At 43.7% G+C, this 22683-nt stretch overlaps 1 protein-coding gene across 3 annotated transcripts in view; it reads left to right on the top strand.

Annotated features, from left to right (window-relative positions):
- Positions 1 to 22683, top strand: part of DYM (dymeclin) — a 392088-nt gene that overhangs the window by 230762 nt on the left and 138643 nt on the right. For all 3 annotated transcript variants that reach the window (XM_074952350.1, XM_074952349.1, XM_074952351.1), the window contains 2 exons: positions 14095 to 14208; positions 16566 to 16660. In XM_074952350.1, coding sequence (XP_074808451.1) covers positions 14095 to 14208; positions 16566 to 16660 — 209 coding nt within the window. The remainder of the gene's footprint in view (positions 1 to 14094; positions 14209 to 16565; positions 16661 to 22683) is intronic.

The raw sequence follows: 22683 nt of genomic DNA, 5'->3' as shown, positions 1-22683 counted from the left end.
AAGAGTGAGTGAAGTAGTACATTAATAAAACAATTGTACTTAAAGGGTTTTGCTTAACAGGAGTGGGGGAGATACTTGCAGAGCAACCATAATGAGAAAGACCTGGGGTGGTGATCTACAGCAAATTGAATACGAGCCTCCTATGGGATGATTTTTTCTGAAGGGTGGGGAGTTGATTCCATTTTGATCAGCCTGCAAAGGCGTTGTGTTATGGACCAGGAAATTTATAAGAAGTCACTGTTGAGACTGCACCTAAAATATACCATACGTTTCTGTGCACTTTGTTACTTAAAAAGTTTTTAAATTGGAAGTAGGAAAAATTACAAGAATAAAAAATGTAAAGTGTGGTCAGGTGGAGACTAAAATAACTCGGGGAAAGGGGAGGGAGGAATATATGATTTATTTGGAGAGCATAAATGCTGCGGGAAAGGAAATGCCCATGATAGTCCAGCAGAGTATAACTAATTAGAATTGGGATGAGATTGGGTAAAGAGGAAGAAATAGGCTGAAAATTAAGAAAAATTTCCTAACATTTAGATAGTTTAGGCTGTAGAATACTAATCTTCCAAGGGAATTGATGGGAAGTTAAATTGTTTTAGTCACTTAAAACTGGACTGGACAAAGCACTTGAGAATGTACTGTTTGGGAATAATCCTGTATTGGCAATAGAATGGGCAATATGTTTCTTTCCATCCCTAATACGATTCTGTGATTCATAATTTCCATAGTAAAGCTATGAAACAAACTGGATAGAAGTTGAATCACTGGCTTCCAGTATTACAGTAACTCCTTGCTTAATGTTGTAGCTATGTTCCTGAAAAATGCTACTTTAAGCGAAACGATGTTAAGCAAATCCAATTTCACCATAAAAATTAATGTAAATGTGGGGTTTAGGTTCAAGGGAAAAATTTTTGCCAGACAAAAAATACACACACACAGTATAAGTTTTAAACAGACAATTTAATACTGTGCACAGCAATGGTGATTGTGAAGCTTGGTTGAGGTGGTGGAGTCAGAGGGTGGAAGAGGGTGGGATATTTCCCAGGGAATGCCTTACTGCTAAATGATGAACTAGCACTGGGCTGAGCCCTCAAGGGTTAACACGTTGTTAATGTAGCCTCACACTCTACAAGGCAGTACGAATGGAGGGAGGAGACACAGCATGGCAGAGAGAGACAGACACACACCATGTGTGTGTGAGAGAGACAGAGACACACACCCCGTGTTTGTGTGTGTCTGAGAGAGATGTGCATTGCCCCTTTAATTACGCTGACCCCACTCTGAGTACACTGCCTTTTTAAGTAGATCAGCAAGTTGAGACAGCAGCTGCTGCCAGCAAGCTCCCTCCATCCTGAGCCCTGTCATGTCCCCTCCCCATCTCTGTGGAGATGGGGTACAGGAGTGGGGGGAGGGGGTCACCCTGACATTAGCACCCTTCCTCCCTCCCCCTCCCCCCCAGCACAGCAAGCAGGCGGCTCCCAGGAGCAGCTCCAAGGCAGAGGGCAGGAGCAGCATATGGCAGTGGGGAGAGGGACAGCTGAACTGCCTGGCAATTGATAGCCTGCTTGGGGGCTCCTAGTCCACCCTGGTTCCAAGCCCCCACCAGCTAGCTGCAATGGGCTGCTCTTCCTGCAAGCAGTGGACAAAGCAGGTGGCTGCCAAACAACATTATAAGGGAGCATTGCGCATTTTTAAACGAGCATGTTCTCTAATTGATCAGTATCTAACAACGAAACAACGTTAACCAGGACAACGTTAAGTGAGGAGTTACTGTATATGTTGAGGAGACGCACAAGTGATCTAGATTCAAGTTAATGGCCAGTCCTTGCTATATATTATGTTGTTCCTTATAGGGGCTTTCTTCCACCTCAGTTATAAAATACTTTTGCCCTTGTTACCATTCATTGTAGAAATCTAGTAATCTGCCAAAATGCTAATTTAAAGCAAATGTCATTCAAAATTGTCTGAACAGATATGAGATCCAGAGTATGGGCCAAATGGGGAAAGCTATGTTAATAAACTGACTTTGGATTTCATATCTGAGCTGATGGAGCTTCTCAGAGAGAGGTAAAGAAAAGGTTATTTGCAAGAAGAGTGCTGAACATGATGTTGTGGACAGTTGGTCCTTGATGTTCTACTCTTCCCTCAAAATGTGTATGTAAGTATGGTTAGTATTAATGGGAGGACTGATGCAGTCAGAAGCTCCAGACGGAAGTAGCTTGCTTGCTTGTTCAGCTGCAGATGAAGTATGCCAGTGACAGTTTGGGGTGAGGGCAGAGAAGGGATGGCATGGAAAGGCAAAGAACACAAGTACAAAATAGTTCCAGACAGTCCACCATCCTCTTCAGATAAAAATTAAAGTTGGCACAGTCCATTGAAGTGTGAAACAAGCCATTAGGCACCTTACATAGCTTAACAATTTTTTCTTAAATCATATATTAATTAGGAAATAACGTTTGACATTAAAATCCTTTAATAGAAGGAATTTAAGAGCTTAAGTAGCAGCAAAGGGAGCGTAATGATGTGGAATGTTATGTGATCAGTAAATGACCTGAATATTGTGTATTACAGCATTCATTATTCTCCTAAATTTGACATTTGAACTTCAAAGGACACATTAAGTCTGGGAAAGCTACAAATGTGGGATGTACTTTTAGGCTTGCAGTTCTGTTACTCTTTCAACAGCTAGCAACCAACCAGTCACTTTACTGATGTGTATGGTGTGCAGTTAAACTTTAGATTGTAAAGTAATCATAGAATCATGAAATGTAGGGATAGAAGGGATCTTGAGAGGTTATCTAGTCCTTGAGAGGTTACCTACTCACTCCGTGGCTGGACCAAATATATGAAGATCATCCCTGACAGGTGTTCCTGTAACTTGTTCTTAAAGAAGATCCAGTGATGGGGATTCCACAACATCCCTTGATAACCTACTTCAGAACTTAACTATTCCAGTATTTAGCTATACTCATAGTTAGAAAGGTTTTCCTCATATCTAATTTAAATCTCCGTTGCTACAGATTATTTCCTGCCCTGACTTTAGTGGATATGGAGAACAATTGATCACCATCCTCTTTATAACAGCCCTTCATATAGACTGTTTCAGGTCCCTTCTGTCTCGTTTTCTTAGAAACATGGCCACTGTTTATAACGTTTCCTCAGAGATCTGGTTTCCTAACCTTTTATCATTTTTGTTGCTCTCCTTTGGACATTCTCCAATTTATCCACATCTTTCCTAAAGTGTGGCACCCAGAACTGGACATAGTGCTGTAACTGGGGCATCACTTGCACCTGTATGCCGTGATATAAGGGGCGCCACCAGTCCCCCCCACCCTCAGTTCCTTCCTACCACCAGTGAAGTTGCTAGAATGTCTTCTTGCTTCGGCAACCCTTCTCTTTCTCAAACTGTTGTTACAAACTTTTCTCCTGTAAATAGTTGAAAATTGTTAGTAGTTTCCCTTAGTCAGTTAGTCCAGGATGGGACTCAGCCTTGGGATGGAGAATGCCCTGATCCCCAGGCTTCAAACCCTGTGACTGCTTAAAAAGCCAATGCCCATCAACGATCCTCACGGTTGCTGTGCCTGTGCGAAATCCACATCAGCAACAAGTGTAAAGGCTTCAAACCTCGGACAAAAAAGGAGCGGGACATACGTCTCTGGGCACTCCGTATGGAGTCAGCGCTGGCACCAGCACCGGAACAGTCCAGATCGAACTCTGCTCCCAGCACTGCGGCATCGGTGTGGAGTGCTCTGCCGGTGCCATCTTTGGACCGACGCCGATCCCCCTCCCCGGTACCAGCAAGAAAGCAAAGAAAGGCCTGGAGGAGACGATTGCCTACATCTCTTAAAGGGAAAAACAGGGCTAGAGGAGAGCGAAGACCTGACAGGGGCAGCTCCTCACCTCCGAGTGGGAGTTGGGCCCCAGCTCGGGTGGAGTGGGTTAGCCCACCCTGAGACGCGCCTGCCACCCCAGATAGAGGCATAGGCGCTCAGCACCTGGACGTGCCGTCAAAGCCGTAGGCCCTATGGGCTGCACAGGACATCCTAGTGCTACAGGTGCCTCCCACACCAGCTACAGCAGTGCCCCATTCCAGTGGTAAACCTGCCCTGGGACCTTTCCAGCGGTCCCCATCACTGCTCCTCGCCACATGGAGTGTCCCGCCAATGCTTGTCCACATAGAGCTACTACCCTTCAGACATGGGGCGGCCCGCCCAGTGGAGTTCCTGCCGCCAGTTTCCAGACTCAGGACACCGCTCATTGGGCTCGAAACGCCGATCTTCGGTGACAGGACCCAGAACCATGGAGGTGAGCCTATCCCTGCAGCCCCACTACCGGGAACGCCTGAGCCACTCCCCTAGTGTTTGGCACCGTTCTGGAGACTCTTGCCGATGGTCCCAGGAACCTCACTACTGGTCGCCTGAGTGCCGGTATGGGTCGCCATGGCCGCACCGACGTTCCCCAGCTCGGTGCCCTACTCCCTCCCGCTCTCATTTGACAGACCAGCACTGCTCAAAAACCATGAGGTATAGATCACTGGTTTACCGTCACTGATCCACTGAACGCCACCGGTCTCTGTGATCTCGGCATGAGGAGTTGTTGCGCTCAGGCAGTTCCCCGTTGCTGCATCTGGATCAGCAGTGACGTGACCGGGATGAACAGTCGGCCTCTGCACCATCCTGGCCCCCCGGACGCAATCCGTTCTCTTCAGATTCTGGTCCCGAGCAGAAGTCTTTACCAGCGGTCCAGGGTCCCACATCGGGGTACCCATTATGTGTGTGGTACTGCCCGAAGCACTGTGGCCCCAGGGCCAGTGGCCTACCCCCGGCACCCTTGAAATCCCTGGGGGTTCCCGCAGCCCTTGCAAGGGCTCTGGTCGGCCTTGGTGGCCTCGAATAAACCATCGGCCCCCATCTCCCGACTGCCCCCTGATATGAAGGTGACTGGGGAAAAGACTCCTCAGGTTCACCCAGGCCCCGTTGAGGAACCACTTGAACAGTCATCTGAGGTGACAGATCCTCCTGTGCCTGCTTTCTCCTTATCCTTGGCTGACGAGGCGATCACAGGGGCCCCTTGTCCAGTCCCACAGGATGATTCCAGAGCCCATCAGGAGCTACTAAAGTGGGTCGCCTCAAACTTGGGGTTACATGCTGAGCAGCTGGAGGAACCCTCAGACTCTCTATTTGATGTCCTCAGCTTGGTGGCTCCAGCCCTTGCGCCCTTGCACAAGGTGGTAACAAAAATTACAAAATCCTTGTGGCAGACTCCCTCATCACTGCTCCCATCTCCAAAAGGGCAGAACAAAAGTACTGTGTGCCTGCTACCTGTACAAACACCCTGCCCCAAGCTCACTGGTGGTCTCACCCATTAATGAACGGGAAAGGCAGGGCCAACCAGATGCAACCTCCCCAAAAACAAGAACTCAAAGAGACTCTATTTATTCAGAAGGAAAATGTATTCATCATTGCGCCTCTAGCTATGGGTGGTCAACTATCAGAGCCTGCTTGGCCGCTACAATTTTAACATGTGGCAGTCTATGGCCAAGTTCAAGGATTCGCAGCCCAAGGACCCCAGGAAGGAGTTCCGGGTGATCCTCAATGAGGGCAAAGCAGTGGCTACAGCAGCTCTCCAGGTGGCCTCAGACGTGGTGGACTCTGCGGCCAGAACCATGAGCTCTGCCATCTCGATGAGAAGGGCATCCTGGCTCTAGTCGTCGGGCTTGTTGACGGAGGTCGAACAGTCAATACAGGATCTCCCATTTGATGGTCAAGCTCTGTTGAACAAACAGACACAAAATTGCAAAGGCTGAAGGACTCCCAGGCAACATTATGGACCCTGGGCCTCTACGCCCCAGGCCTGGCTAGAAAGTGGTTTAAGCCGCAGCAGCCCCAAGGGTTTGGAAACCAGAACAGGTTGGATCCCTCCCATAAGAAGGGCAAAGGCTATAAATGCTGGCAAGGCCACCAGCTGGCGTCCTCTGCTCAGTCGAGCTCCACCCGCAACCAGCAGGGTGGTAAGTGGGCATTTTGAGGGTGCGCCAGAGGGCACACTCCCAGCCTGTATCCCGGATCCTGCTTCCTGGCATTTTTCCAACCTCCTGTCCCTGCCTGGGCCTCCCTAACTTTGGACCGCTGGGTCCTCAACACCGTGGCTCAGGGTTATACCCTCCAGTTTATTTCTTCCCCCCCCCACACACACACCCCTTCCCCGTCCCTCTTCAGGGACCCTTCTCACGAGAGCCTGCTCACGCAGGAGGTAAAAGGCCTTCTGCAAGTGGGGCCTGTGAAGGAAGTCCCTCAAGAGTACAGAGGCAAGGGGTTTTACTCCTGGTACTTTCTAATCCCAAAGGCCAAAGCGGGTCTGAGACCCATCCTGGACCTGCGAGACCTCAACAAATGCCTCAAGAAGTTGAAGTTTCGCATGGTCTCCCTGGCCTCCATCATCCCCTCTGGATCTGGGAGACTGGTACGCTGCCCTCTATTTTGAAGGATGCTTACTTCCACATATCAATATGCCAAAGACACAGACAATTCCTGCGCTTCACAGTGGGGTCCGCTCCTTACCAGTTTATGGTGTTCCCATTCGGCCTGGCTACAGCCCCAAGGGTGTTTATCAAGTGCATGGCTGTGGTGGCTGCTTACCTCAGGTGTTGGGGTATCCAGATTTACCCGTACCTCAACGACTGACTCATCAAGGGCCGCTCCAGGTCTCAGGTCCAGCGTGACGTCTCAGAACTACAGGTCATGTGCTGTGCCCTGGGCCTGCTGATAAACGAGGAAAAATTAACGTTAATTCCAGTACAGAAAATTTAGTTTATCAGAGCTGTCCTCAACTCTACCCGTGCCAGAGCATTTCTGCCACAGGACAGGTTCAAGACGATGGCAGGTCTCATTGCCAGTGTCTCTGCATATCCCCTCACCACAGCCTGGGTCTGCCTCAGGCTGTTGGACCACATGCTGGTGTGTACTTATGTCATCCACCACGAGAGGCTCAGACTGTGACCCCTCCAACGGTGGCTGGCAACAGTCTATGCCCTGTCCAGGGATCATCTGGACAAGTCATCACAATCCCACCGAACGTATTTACCTCCCTGCAGTGGTGGACCAACTTGAGGGTGGTCCTAGAAGGAGTTCCCTTCAAGAGTCCTCAATCGTTGGTAACTCTAATATTGGATGCCTCCGACCTCGGTTGGGGAGCACATCCGGCGAGCTGCGGATCCAAGGAATATAGTCCCCAGAGGAACTGACATTGCACATAAACGTCAGGGAACTCGGAGCAGTCCGCCTATCCTGCTGAGTCTTCCTGCCACATCTTTCCGGTCAAGTGGTATGGATACTCACAGACAACATGGCCTCGATATTCTACATCAAGAGGCAAGGGGGAGCTCACTCGTTGGCTCTGTGTCAGGAAGCGTTCCAATTGTGGGACTTCTGCATCCAGCACGACATCCACCTCGAGGCATCGTACCTCCCTGGCATCCAGAATGCGCTGACGGATCACCTCAGCAGATCCTCCTTCTCTCACCACGAGTGGTCCCTCCACCCGGAGGTTGTCCAGGTCCTCTTCTGAAGGTGGGAAACTCCCCGAGTGAATCTGTTCACCACCAGACAGAACAGGACGTGCCAGCAGTTCTGTTGCCTCCAGGGCCTAAGCAGGGACTCCCTCACTGACACCTTCCTTCTGTCATCGGAAGGGGATCTGACATACACATTCCCGCTGATTCCACTGGTCAGCAGGATACTAGCAAAAGTCAAAACAGACAAAGCATGAGTCTCATGACTGCCCCAGTGTGGCCTTGCCAACATTGGTTCGGCATGCTCATGGACCTGGCCGTGGCTCCCACATGGCCATTGCCCAGCCGCCCAGATCTCCTCTCGCAAGACGACGGATGGGTCCTGCACCCGAACTTTCCCTCCCTTCACCTAACGGCTTGGTGAATGTCTGAACCCAGAGGAAAGGGCCTGCTCCACTCAGGTACAGCAAGTCCTCTTGGAAAGCAGAAAACCCTCCAGCAGAGCGACTTACCTGGCAAAGTGGAAGTGATTCTCCTGCTGGGCAGAGAAGCGTGGGGCATCTCCCCAATGAGGTTGTCTTTGCAATCCATCCTTGATTACCTGCTACACCTTAAGCATCAAGGCCTCACGCTTTCTCCATCAAGGTGCACTTAGCAGCCATATCGGCTTTCCACCAGCATATCCAGGGCAAATTGGTGTTCTCACATGACATGTCCATCCAGTTCCTAAAAGGACTAGAGTGACTCTTCCCACTGGTCCAGGACCTGATTCTGCAATGGGACCTCAACATCATCCTCTCAAGGCTCCTGGGGCCTCCCTTTGGGTCCTTGGTCTCGTGTTCCGTTTCACATCTGTCAAGATTGCTTTCCTTATAGCCATTACCTTGGCGAGGCAAGTATCCAAGATTAAAGCCTTCACTTCGGAGCCTCCTTTCACGGTTTTCTACAAGGACAAGATCCAGCTGCGACCCTCCCATCCCACATTCTTGCCTAAGGTAGTGTTCCACTTCTGTGTTAACTAGGATATCTTTCTCCTGGTTTTCTGTCCAAAGCTGCACTCAACTGCGGAGGAGAAGCAGCTGCACACCTTGGTTGGTCAGTGCGCCCTAGCGTTCTACTTGGAGCGCACCAAGTCCTTCTGCATATCGACCCAACTCTTCATCACAACAGTGGACAGGATGAAAGGTGTCCGGTGTCCTCTCAGAGGATCTTGAACTGGATCACCTCCTGAATCCAGACCTGTTATGACTTAGCTCGGTCGAACCACCACCTAAGGGCCCACTCAACCAGAGCACAAGCGTCCTCAGCAGCCTTCGTAGCACACCGACCCATCCAAGACATCTGCAGGGCCGCCATGTGGTCTTCAGTGCACATGTTCACAGCACATTACGCCATCACCCAGCAGGCCAGAGATGATGCTGGATTTGGCAGAGCTGTGTTACAGTCGACACGTCCATGAACTCCTACCCACCTCCGGTGGTACTGCTTGGGAGGCACCTGGAATGGACATGAGCAAGCACTTGAAGAAGAAAAGATGTTTACCTTTTCGTAACTGGTGTTGCTCATGTCCATTCCATGACCCATCCTCCTTCCCCACTGTCAGAGTTTCCAGCAAGAAGGAACTGAGGGTTGGGGGAACCGGCAGCGCCCCTTATACCGCGGCATACAGTCACCACTCCAGAGGGCACCAGAGCCGGTCCCCAACAGATACCTCTGAGGGAAACACTTCCGGCACTGGTGCATGTACCGAGCATGCACAGCTACAATGGAATGGACATGAGCAACACATCTCGAAGAACACCAGTTACAAAAAGGTAACTGTCTTTTCCATTCCATTAATGAAAAGGTTGAATAGTTCAGGAGGTGGGAGTCCCGCAGGACTTCACTAGATACATTCTCCCAGTTTGACAGCGAATCATTGATAACTGCTCTTTGAATATGATTTTTCAACCAGTTGTGCACACACTTTGTAGTAATTTCATCTACATCATGTTTCCCTAGTTTGCTTATGAGAATGTCATGTGGGATTATCAAAAGCTTTACTAATGTCAAGACAAGTCATGTTACCTGCTTATACCTATCCAGTTGGCCAGTAACTCTGTCAAAGAAGGAAATAGTGTGACTATCAGAGATGCTGCCCACAGCTGCTTCCACTATCATCGGTGAGAAGTGTGAGTGCTACATATCTCTAAAAATCAAGCCATTCATTTGTTATTTAAATACCCATTGTGACAGACTGACAGTATCTTCAAGAAACTTTATGGAATTAAGATAAACTTTACTGAGTTAAGTTAAACCTTGCTGAGTTTGAATTAACATCTTTAGAACTAAATTTTATTAAAAGTACAATTGTATATGTGTTGTTGTGACATTGTATGTACCTTCTCTAGTAGGGAGGGGGGGACACTAATGAACTTCCTCTGTTATTAGCTTTTGAAGTTCCCCTGGAGAGATATGCATATACTAATTCAAACAGAATTCTCCAGAGACCAATAGACAAAGAACAGACTTTTGGGTAAAAACCTTGATTTTCAGCTGACTTGGGGCCTTCTTCCTGATCCAGCAAATGGACAAGACCCCTGATCCACAGAGGCCCCCAATCCTTAGGGGAGGATAGGAAAAACTTGGCCTACTGAGGCTTCATAAGACACTGTGCTTGTTCTGAGCTGAAGCTTTGATGAACTTGTTACCACAAGGATGACCTTACAATGGGTTATTAAAAGACTGCAGTTGCCAGAGCCCCTGTGAGAGTTGGTATGAACTCTGATAAGTTTATTAACATACATGTAGGTTCTTTTATTGTTTTTAATGTTTTTCTGTAATGCTTTGTACCTTAAGAATAGAGTAGGCTTGCTTAGAAAGAACAGTGTGGTAAATTATATCTGTTATCTATCTCTGAAGAGAAAGCAAGCAGGTGGCCTAGGGAACCTGTCTGTGCTGGGAATTACACAGCAGAGGCAAGGGAATGGGGCAGTCTGGGTATAGCCAGTCAGAAGGAGGAGAGATGTGCATCTCCACTCAAGAGAGGCAACAGCTGGGGAGCTGGAAGCCTGAGAGTTGGGTACTCTTGCTGAACCCTTGAGTGGTGCATTTGCCCTGAGCTCTGACATCCATATTTAGAGAGGTACATTCTTGCAGACTAACGTATGTCCCAGGACTACAATATCACCAAAGAATAATGGGCTCTCTCTGTTGAGGCACAACCAGTGCATTTATTTTCAAATGCATTTGCCCTGTAATCGTGTGGAATTACAATGCCATGATTTCCAGTATACCAAATTGCCATTATATACTAATGTTAAGTGTAATGGTAAGACACCCCTAGTGTACTTTTTGATAACAACCTCCTATACTTTTTTGCTTTCATTCCAAATGTTGTGGCACATTTTTTGCAGAGTTAACAACCTTAATGCTGCATTCCTCCAGAATCCCCTGTAGACTTCAGAACACAGGCTGCCCTCTTTTTCTGGTAATTGTATATGTTAGGACTTCTGGTTCACAAGACATCTTGTAACTTTTTAAAAAACTTTCTGGAGTTTCACCGAATGCATTTTATTTTGTGAAACCCGGACACTTTCTATATAGAACATTTTAAAGCCTTTCCCATATGACTCCCTCTTGCTTTAGGTACCTCCTGTGACTCCTGTTCGAAAGGGGGAGGGGTGTATATGCAGATCCTTGATCCACCCCATTAATCCCAGAGAGGAAGTGAGTGTAAAGATTCCAGAACCTGAAGTAGTATCAGGTGTCACCTCCTCCCTTTGTCTGTGTGTGTATTGTAGTGACCACCCCTTCAGGTCTCTGTTTCTTTCTGAGGATAGTGGCTGCCACCTCCTGATCCTTTTCTCTTCTGGAGGAAAGATTTCCCTCTCAGTCTGTTACCCTAGAAGCTGTAAAAGTCAGCAGACGAGAGGACAGTTTTTCATTGCTGCTTCTTTGGAATATGTTTGTCATCTGAAGAGCCTTTACTTGGAAAAGAGAGAGTATTGGTCTTTCTTGGTGACATCCAAAGAAGAGATGAGAAGATGAACACAATCACCCTGAAAGACAAGTGGGGATGTTGCCTCTGTATATTCTCCCATCTTCCCACCCTCCTATTCCTTATGCTGAGGTTGGGCTCCATCCAGTAGAGTGAAAGTAGTTATTAGACTGGATTGGCTTTAGGGAAGTTGGCCAGTAGTAGTATCCCTCCTTTGAAGTAGGGTGTGGAACTTGGATACAGCCTGGGCTCCCAGAAGAATAACTCGTTTCAGAGTAACAGCCGTGTTAGTCTGTATTCGCAAAAAGAAAAGGAGTACTTGTGGCACCTTAGAGATTAACCAATTTATTTGAGCATAAGCTTTCATGAGCGACAGCTCACTTCATCGGATGCATACTGTGGAAAATACAGAAGATATGTATAACATCTTCTGTATTTTCCACAGTATGCATCCAATGAAGTGAGCTGTCGCTCATGAAAGCTTATGCTCAAATAAGTTGTTTAGTCTCTAAGGTGCCACAAGTACTCCTTTTCTTTTTAGAAGAATAACTGAAGACTCAGGAGTCACTGAAGTGCTGATACGTTGGCAAAATGTTCTAGTCCTGATGTACTGGTCCGTACCAGTCCAATTTGAGCTCTGCCAAGGGCTGCTTTTAATTTGACTCTTAAACTAGAAGTTTAATTATAGGAAGGAAGTGAATACTTGTGCATGTGGTGCAACACAAATGCACAAAATGTTATTTTTAAAGGGTGTGTTTGAGTCTGAACGCTTTCTAGTCAACACTTTGTAAAAGATGGTCTGGTTCCAGGAATGCGGAAGGGGAACCTAGCTAACAAAATGATTCATAACAATTCCTTTAAACCACAACTGGAGAAGGAAAAGATAGCCATAGTCTCTGTTGTTCCTTTGGCATAGACCTCTCTATGTACTCTTATTTCATAACTTGTAAATTATCTCATAACTTGTAAATATGTCAAGATGCACGTAGACTGAATTCCCTTTCTGGGGAGATAAAATGATGCAGAAAACTCAGTGGATCTGAGACTGATTGACTGACTTGAAAACTACATCTGCCACGAGGATTTACTTATCATACTTACTCCTGAGGGCATTCTGTGCAAAAAATTAAAAATTCTGCACCAAAAAAATTAAAAATTCTGAGGGCAATATTAAAAAATTCTGTAAGTTTTATTGGTAAATAAATAAATTGGGCTTTTGAAATTTCATCCATGCTAAGCGAAGGTTTTGTAGTTTTGAACTGGCTTTGTTAACAAGAGGCTGTTCCTTGTCTCATTTTATTACTAATGTTGATTTAAACCTGCAATAAATGACCATTCGGAGGGCTGACAAATCTGTCCCTTAACAGGGTGGCTGTTTAATAAATGTGGAGCAGAACAGTACTCTGTTGTTTTGAGATTATTTTTGAATGGTCTCAAGACAAGAGGTTTGCTAATAAATTGTTAAACTATTGCATAGGTTTCGTTGTATACATTTTGCATGCATTTTTATGCTATTATATTTTTTTGTAAATCTCATATATTGCATTGAAACTTAACTCATACTAATATCTTTCATTTACTCTACGTGAAACCACCCTTATTAGACAACTTCCTATTTCACTAGTTTTCCCAGAGTATTCCCAAATGCACTGAGTACAATTCTTCTCCACCTTTAATGAGATACCTCTATTATAAATTTATTAGTATTGTCCATAGAACCTAGGAGCTCTAGTCATGGTAAACAGCTGATCTTTGCTAGTCTCTTAAATAGACTTTCAAGACAGGTTTCACTTTGCATAAGAACGGCCATACTCGGTCAGAGCAAAGGTCCATCTAGCCCAGTAGCCTGTCTTCTGACAGTGGCCAATGCCAGGTGCCCCAGAGGGAATGAACAGAACAGGTAATCATCAAATGATTCATTCCCTATTGCTCATTCCCAGCTTCTGGCAAACAGAGGCTAGAGACACAATCCCTGCCCATCCTAGCCACTGATGGACCTATCCTCCATGAACTTATCTAGTTCTTTTTTGAACCCTGTTATATAGTCTTGGCCTTCACAACATTCTCTGGCAAACATTTCCACAGGTTGACTGTGTGTTGTGTGAAGAAATAATTACTTTTATTTGTTTTAAACCTGCTGCCTATTAATTTCATTTGGTGACCCCTAGTTCTTGTGTTATGAGAAGGAGTAAATAACACTTCCTTATTTACTTTCTCCACACACATATGTGTGCGGGTGTGGCTACATATGTGTGTATATATGTACATGTATATATATATATGTGTGTGTGTGTGTGTGTGTGTGTGTGTACACTTATACTGCTTAATTAAAGTTAGTTCAGCACACCAGTAATTTTTTATTCACGTATTTCCTCTTTGTGCCTTCACCACATGACCTGCAGAACAAAGTTAATGAGATCTGCAAGTTGGATACTACTGCAATATCTTTTGAAACTCTAGAACAGAGTACATTTTAGTGTATTGAACTTGGAGGGTAATTTATTTGTCTTGAGGGAAGCAAGAGCCCAGAGAACTGCATGATTTTATGTCATCTCACTCACAATTGAAATGTGGTGTTGAAACCTATTTTTTTTCCTCATTGCAGATATTGAAAAATATCACTTGGTACTCAGAGCGTGTTCTAACCGAGATTTCACTGGGGAGTCTCCTGATACTGGTGGTGATAAGAACCATTCAGTACAACATGACAAGGACAAGGGTAAGAGTTATATTTAGAACTTACATATGTAGTGTATATCTGCAGTCTTCCGTCAGCTGGAGTTCAGTTCCAAACAGAGGTAAAAAAACCAAAAGTGAACCTTTTTGCAGCAAATGAGCACCTAAACACTGTGGGGGAGGCAGAAAAAAGGTCAGCACTCAGGTACAGTATGAAGTGCTTCTGAATTTGTAAAGCAGTTTCTGTGATATCATTCAGGTCTGCTGCTTTGATTACTAACATACAAAGTCCAGTCGTAGTAGTAGTTGCATAGTTCCTGAAAAAAGTAATAGATTTCTGATGAGAGAAAAAAATATCAGCATTAAATTATGTGTGGGATTTTTTACCTATATTAAATTATCCAGAAGTATGGATTTGGGTTCCTTGTTATTTGATAGTATAGTTTTATAAACAGTTGTGGAAATTGGGGTGGAAGAAAATTACTTTTATTCTTACGAGTATAATTGAGAGATCTGTGGCAAAACATGGTTGTTTTAGATACATTCCCCATCATGCATTATTTCACTTCTGACTTCCCTAAAATCCATTAGGTTATATGTTGTGGATCTTCAAAGTAGGAGCACTTCAAGTGTATCTCTCTAATGTGTGTAGCAGACATGTAAACTATATTAAAGGCTTCTGTACGTTTCTTTCATTGCTGAAAATGTTGAGAAGTTTTTGCAATAAAATTAACTAAAGCATGGTGTTAGTTGTACTAGATCAAATAATTTAAAACCAAAATCACCATCTCTGTGGTCACACCAAAAAATAGATGAGAGAATTGTATGGTAATAATATTAACACCACCCCTATTAACAACTTAAAACAGACATTAATTGGCTGTAATTTCTGTTTCATGAAATAACAGACACAATGAGATGGAAGGCAAGGAAGCTGATACTGGTTGCAGAGTTTATATTGGATTAAATGTAAGCTGTACTTTGTCAAGTAACATTTCATAAACAGGAATAAGGGTTTGCGAGCCATTTAACCAGTAAATGGTTTCTTGTAAATAGGCTGCATTTTGGTATTAAATTCCAAATATTTATCAGATTTACCCTCTGGTTTAACTTAGAGGCTTTACAGAATATTCAGCTGGAACCAGAAACTCCCCCATTCTTTCGCCCCCCCCCCTTTTTTTTTGAGTCCTGGGTAAGTTCTAGCCAGCAATGCTGAATGAATCTTCTTGCTCACAAGAGGAGCTTTATACTTTGAACATGGGAGCACAGGAATTCTATCTAGCCTCGTTACAGGCAAGGCAAGTGCAGGTGACATAGGAAATGGAATTTTGATTATATATCTGATTTCAGCCTACTGTACTGATTTCCATAATATACAGATTCCCCAGGCACTGGCAGAATAAGTAGTAGAAGGAGCCAGAGGCCACTCCATGTTTACATCAATTAGAATGGAAGATACTTGGAATTTATATGTGGCATTGGGGGTCTGTGTTACTCTTAAGGAGAATAAATGCACATTTTAGTCCTGAGTAGGGAAGAGGAACTTCTTAATGAAGGAAATCATTAAACATTGCTCCATGTTGTAGAGGGGTTGGTCAAACATATGACTAGAGATAAAGCCTGGGAGTGGAGAATCTAATTTTCTGCAAAAGGTGAGGATACAATAAGCAACCCCTACCACTTTTAATATCTATTACAATAAATTAATCCCTCCAATATGCTGTTTAAGATTTATTCTCTTCCCTTGAAGAATAGCACAATCCATGTTTACTTGCCTCTCCCCTGCGAGCAAGATAAATATTGCATAAGCCATAGGATTGTGGGTTCCACCGTTTTGTCTGTGCTATGCAGTTCTCTGACTTTGAGTGAGCCAATGTTTAAACATTTATCTGGAAAGATGGCAGTTAAAATGGGCTTCAGAAACTCCAACTATACAGGAGCAGAACTTATGACATACTACATTAGTGGTAGTTGTGGAGAAGTTGAATGTTTTGAAATAATTAATATGGAGGTCAGAGTATGGGGCAAAAAGGGTTGAGTAAGGTTGGAGAGAATTGGGGCAAAGGAAAGGAGAGAGAATTAAAAAGCAGTATAGACTATTTTCTCTACCATTTATCAAATTATATTCATGATCCCGTTGTATATCAACTTTGATTTTAAAATATATATGTACAGTGAAATCTGTACAAGAGCCCACCCTTATTAGGCAAATTCATGTCTAAAGAGACCATTATTAAAGCATCTCTAAATATACAAAGTGTAATTCTGCTCCACCTTTATTAGAAGACCACCTCTGTTAAGCAACGGATGTTTGTTAGTCCTTTGAGTGGTTTCTTATGACAGGTCTTAGTGTATGTGAAAAGGACAGTTTGATGTGTTTTTTCCCCTCTTTTCCAACAGGACAAATACCTTCATACAAATTGTCTGGCAGCCTTAGCAAATATGTCAGCACAGTTCCGCTCCCTTCATCAGTATGCTGCTCAGAGAATCATCAGGTAAATATAAGCCTTTTAAAAATATTTAAACTGGTCTTCCAACTAAATTCAGAGGAAAAGGGACTTGATTTTCTATGACTGAATAGATATAAGTGAAATTGGAATTAAATTATACCAGATAAATCTTATTTCCCTTCATGAAGTCTGGGTTACATTTTGAGTTAGTGAAAAATATTATGAATCTTTATCAAAGAAACTTTTGATTTTTTCTATTCTCCATAGAGCAGCCATAGCAACTGCTTTTAAACTGGAATATTTTTCAGTCACTTGTTCTGTTATGACAAAAATGCAGTGGGTGATAGTTCTCCAGAACATTGTTAACTGGACTTTCAACTTACTATATTTCTGCCTGTGCTGAGGACGGAGGACTTTATTTTTAACGTAGACAAAACATAGCCATCCCTTTGTGTTGGGGTATTGTGCACTTTTTGCAGTTACTTACTTCTGTGCCTTTTTGAATGGTCAAGTTCACTAGCCTTTCTTGTAACAAGTCAGTTAATGTCAGCTTGTGTTCTAATAAAAGGGACACTGCTTTCATAGAGTCTTAGCTATAGAAGATGGGAAGGACCAAGTTCCACCAGTTCCAGAGGCCACCATGTAATTACAGGTACTCATGTGGGAAGTGTCCAGTTTATTTTAGCAGCTCATCTACTCAGTGCTCCAAAGGAAACCAAAAAGGTCCATGACATTACATCCTGAGGGAAAATTTTTACAGTGCTTGGCAAATATAGATTTTATGCCAAAAATAAGTTCAAAATATCACATATTTCTTTGATAAGTATGTATGTATTTTGTAAAAGTCTAGACTAACAAGAAGTACAGTATTTTTTAAAAATATTGGTTTTGTGGGACTATTTCTGTGATGGTCCTTCCTGCTCTTGAGGTGCTCACTTCTATGTATGCCATCATCATCTCCCTGCTTAACACAAGTCTTCTATTCACGCACAATGGCTGTAGCCTACAGTACAAGTTCAACTTAAATCTGAGCTCTCTTCCTTACAGTGTTTACTAAGTCTGTAACTCTAATTGTTGCCTATATTTGATATTGTCCTAAATAACTCTTGTGCTGCTATTCTTATTCATTTCCTGATTCCTGGTCTCTACATCCAACATTCTTACATATTACCCTTTATGGTCTCTAAGTCCAACTTTCCAAGTATCAACCTGTGAAATGTGAAATAATGAGACTAATGGATGCCTTTGAAAACAAGCATATATCACCTCAGTCCTTGGAAAACTTGCAGACTTTTTACCCATTTCAGAATATGATATGTACAGCCTCTTCCACATTCTGCAGAGAATTGCCTTTCCTATATTCCCAATCTCTCTCATAGAATCATAGAATATCAGGGTTGGAAGGGACCTCAGGAGGTCATCTAGTCCAACCCCCTGCTCAAAGCAGGACCAATCCCCAATTTGTGCCCCAGATCCCTAAATGGCCCCCTCAAGGATTGAACTCACAATCCTGGGTTTAGCGGGCCAATGCTCAAACCACTGAGGTATACTTCCCTCCCTCCCTGCCTTTCTTTTCATCCCTTTCCACTCTCCAATCCCTCTGCATTTCAAACATTTGTCACTGTCTCTCTACCAGTCACTCTCACTGCACTCCACCAAAACCGTCTCTACAGTGATCACTGGATCCTTCCTGCATGCTGTTCCCACCATCTAGGCAGCAGATTGACTCCCTGACATTTCTCAGATCCTATCTCAAGACCCAGGCAAGGACATGTAACTCAACCAAATAATGTTAGGCGCTTCATACACAACAATTCACTATGAGCTTGGGTTTTTTGTATCCACTGCATCCATCTCACGATATAACTGCTCTGATATATGAACCTACTTGTTTTTATTTGGATGTGAAGACTAGTTGCTCTGTATTCTTATATGAAAGGTGTGATACAAAATTGCATTGTATTTCTCCCTCACACATATAGAACGGTTATGTATTTAAAGCCATGATGCGTAATGATGGAAAAAACAGCAAAATCTCTGTCATGTTTAAATTAAATGTACAAAATTGCATATTGCACAGTATTCTTGCATTGTATAAGGAACTAGTAAAGCCGCATTTGAAATAGTATGTCTAATTCTACTCATGCTGGAATAAAAATCAGAGTTGGAGCAACCAAAATAATACTAAAAACAACGAGGAGTCCTTGTGGCACTTTAGAGACTAACAAATGTATTTGGGCATAAGCTTTCGTGCATCTGATGAAGTGGGTTATAGCCCATGAAAGCTTATGCCCAAATACATTTGTTAGTCTCTAAGGTGCCACAAGGACTCCTCATTGTTTTTGCTGATACAGACTAACACGGCTACCCTCTGAAACCTGTCAAAATAATACTGGAATTCAAAACTGTAGTTTTTCAAAAGAGTAATCCCTTAGAAACAGGAATCATTTTTTGTTCTGTGTTTGTACAGTGATTAACACATTGGGGTCCTGGTCCAAGACTGGGGCTCTTGGGTGCTACTGCAATACAAATAATAACAATAAGGTCAAAACCACTAGGGACTGGCCTTGCAGTTCTTATTCAGTAGAAGTTATATCTGAGTAACAACTGCAGGAACATGCCTAAAATCAGTATGTTGGTAATCTTTCGGGGCAGGTGGAAAAATCTGAGAACTCATTGCATTTACAGAATTCTTCACTACAGATTGTACAGATTTACAGATTGTTCGCTAAGTGAAAGGTGGTGGTTATTCCAGTGGTGCCCGTGGGGTCCTGTCGGCATCGAGGCCATGCTTTGCTGGGTTGAAACACAGAAGACAGGACACAACAAGTGACTGTGAACAACACTAGGAGGGAAGAACAAATTAAGACAAGGGTAACAGTAATAATGTAATGTTTTTATAGTCTAAATTTGCTGAGACAGGCAGAGCTTAATTTCTCAGAGACTATTTCCTGGAGCTCCCCATCCCCCACCCCAATTCAGGGATCTTGGCTTCAGTTGCGGGGCGGGGCTCAGGGCTTTAGCCACACAGGAAGGCACCAGGATTGGGGTTTCAGCCACACAGGCTGCCTTGGGGCTTCAGCCCCATGGAGCATGCTGGGGCTTCCACGGGTTTGAAAATATTTACTGGAGCTCCACTCTGGATGGCTTCAGCTGAATTTAAGCCCTACTGACACGTGTTTGTCAAAACTGTTAATCTCCAGTCATGGGGATTCCAAAACCTTCCTGAGACACCTATATACTTATCTGTCTTTATAGTTAGAAAGCTTTTTCATAATATCTAACCTAAATCTCCCTTGCTTCAGATTAAGCCGATCACTTTCTGTTCTTCCTTCAGTGGACATTGAAAATAATTGATCACCATCCTCTTTACAACAACTCTTCACATATTTGAAGACTGTTATCGGGTTCCCCTTTAGTCTTCTTTTCTCAAAACTAAACAAGCCCAGTTTTACTAACTTTTCTCCATAGGTCAGGTTTTCTAAACCTTTTATCGTTTTTGTTACGCTTCTCTGGACTCACTCCAATTTGTCCATTCCTAAAGCATGGTGCCCGGAACTGGACACAGTACTCCAGCTGAGACCTCACCAGTGCCAGATAGAGTGGGAGAATTACCTCCAATGTCCTACATATGACACTCCTGTTAACATATCCCAGAATGGTATTACACTTTTTTTTTGCGACTGCATTGTTGGCTTATATTCAATTTGTGATCCACCATAACTCCCAAATTCTTTTCAGTACTACTGCCTAGCCAGTTACTCACCATTTTTTAGTTATGCTTTTGATTTTGCCTTCCTCAGCACACGTAGTACTTTGTACTTGTCTTTATTGAATTTCGTCTGGTTGATTTCAGACAAATTCTTCAATTTGTCAAGGTGGTTCTGAATTCTCATTTTGTGCCCCAAAGGGCTTACAACCTCTCACAACTTAATGACATCTGCAAATTTTATTCGCATACTCTCCACTCCGTTATTCAAGTCAAAAATGAAAATATTGAATAGTAATGGACCCAGGACTGAGTTCTGCGGGACTCCACAAGGATACATCATCACAGATTGACAGCAAATCATTGCTAACTATTCTTTGAGTACAGTCTTTCCACCGATGATGCACTCACCTAACAGTATTTCATCTAGACCATATTTCCCTAGTTTGCTTATAAGATTGTCATGTAGGATTGTGTCAAAAGCCTTACTACATCAAAATATATCATTTCTACTGCTTCTCCCTATCCCCTAGGCCAGTAACCCTGTCAAAGAAGGAAATTAGGTTGGTTTGGCATGATTATTGAAAAATCCATGTTGGCTATTACTTATTACCCTATTATCATCTAGGTGCTTACAAATTGATTAATAATTTGTTCCAGAATCTTTCCAGGTATTGAAGTTAGGCTGACTGGTCTGTAATTCCTCGAGTCCTCTTTTTCTGCATTTTAAAGATAGGTACTATGTTTGCCTTTCTCCAGTCCTTTGGGACCTCACCCATCCTCCATGAATTCTCTAAGATAGTTGCTGACTGTTCCGAGATTGCTTCAGCTAGGTCCTTTAGTATTCTAGGGTGATTTTTGTCAGACCCTGCCCACTTGAATACATCTAAATGTTTTTTAACCTGTTCCTTCCCTATTTGGTGTGAGTTAATATTAATTGTGTTATGTATCTGGTTGCAACGATTTTAGTGACGACTGATGCAAAATAGACATAAAACACCTCAGTCTTCTTGATGTCATCCATTATTACCTCTCCTTTCCCACTAAATAGTGGACCTACACTTTCCTTTGTCTTTCCCTTATTCCCAATGTATTTATAGAACCTCCTCTTACTGCCTCTTATGTCCCTTACTACATATAACTCACTTTGTGCCATAGCCTTTCTGATTTTGTCCCTACATGTTTGTGCTGTTCTTTTATATCCCTCCTTAGCAGTTTGTCCATGTTTCCACTTTGTAGGATTTCTTTTTGGTTTTCAGGTCATTATTAAAGAGATCCTGATGCATCCATATTGGCCTCTTACCATTCTTCCTATCTTTCTTTTGCACTGGGATAGTTTGCTTTTACATATCTGTAATATTACAGGTGAGCCACATCATACGCGCATTTAACTTACGCGAATTCAGCTATACTCACTCAGCAAAAAAAAAGAAAAATAACAAGATACCTGTAAATAGTGCAGGCGATTCTGACCACCATTCCACTCAATGAGCGTACGCCCCAGAGTGAGCGTGAGATGGGAGACGTGAATCTGCTGTTCCCTCAGTCGGTCTCAGTTCCCGCATGCCTCTCATAGTGTGAGCATCTCGCCGCACTGAGTGTGAGTCTAGTGTTTAAAGATACGTATTTTTCGTACAACATGGCCCCTAAACGCAAGCCAACTACTTCATCTGGTGCTCAACCGAAGAAACAGCGATCTGTTCCAATGCTGGAGGAAAAACTGGCTGTGTTGGACTTATTGAGAGACGATATGTCGGTCTCCAACGTGACACGTAAATATGGCTGCAACAAATCTAGCATCCGTGCCATCAAATTCGAGAGAGAGGAATTTGTCAAGCCATGGCATCAAGTGCTCCTATAACTGCTAAGGTGACGAGCCAGGTGTGTGATAAGACTTTAGTGAAGACTGAAAAAGCATTAAACTTATGGCTGGAAGACATGAACCATAAACGTGTGCCTATCAATGGCAACACGTTGTAAGAAAAGGCTCTTAGCCTCTATGCGCTGTTCAAACCTCTCACGGAAGAGGGACAGCCTTCTGATGAGAAGGAATTCAAAGCCAGCCAAGGTTGGCTTAACAGTTTTAGGAACCACTTCAACCTCAAAAATGTGCAGACTACTGGTGAAGCTGCATCTGCAAAGGAAGAATGATTTAATTTCTGAATACGATCCCTCTATGAAACAAAGCCTCAAAATCACACGTAGTATTACGGACGATTTGAGACCGTATCAAGAAATGTTTGAGCAGCTCAAGAGACAACAGCGACAGTTGCCGATCACCATGTTTTTCAAGGAAAAACAACCAGCAGCAGATGAGCCTACGTAATCAACTTCTCGAGCTGAACCGGAGCCAACCACT

This window comes from Natator depressus, chromosome 5 (genome assembly GCF_965152275.1).
Source record: "Natator depressus isolate rNatDep1 chromosome 5, rNatDep2.hap1, whole genome shotgun sequence".
NCBI lineage: Eukaryota > Metazoa > Chordata > Testudines > Cheloniidae > Natator > Natator depressus.
This window is presented reverse-complemented; position numbering and strand designations above follow the sequence as displayed.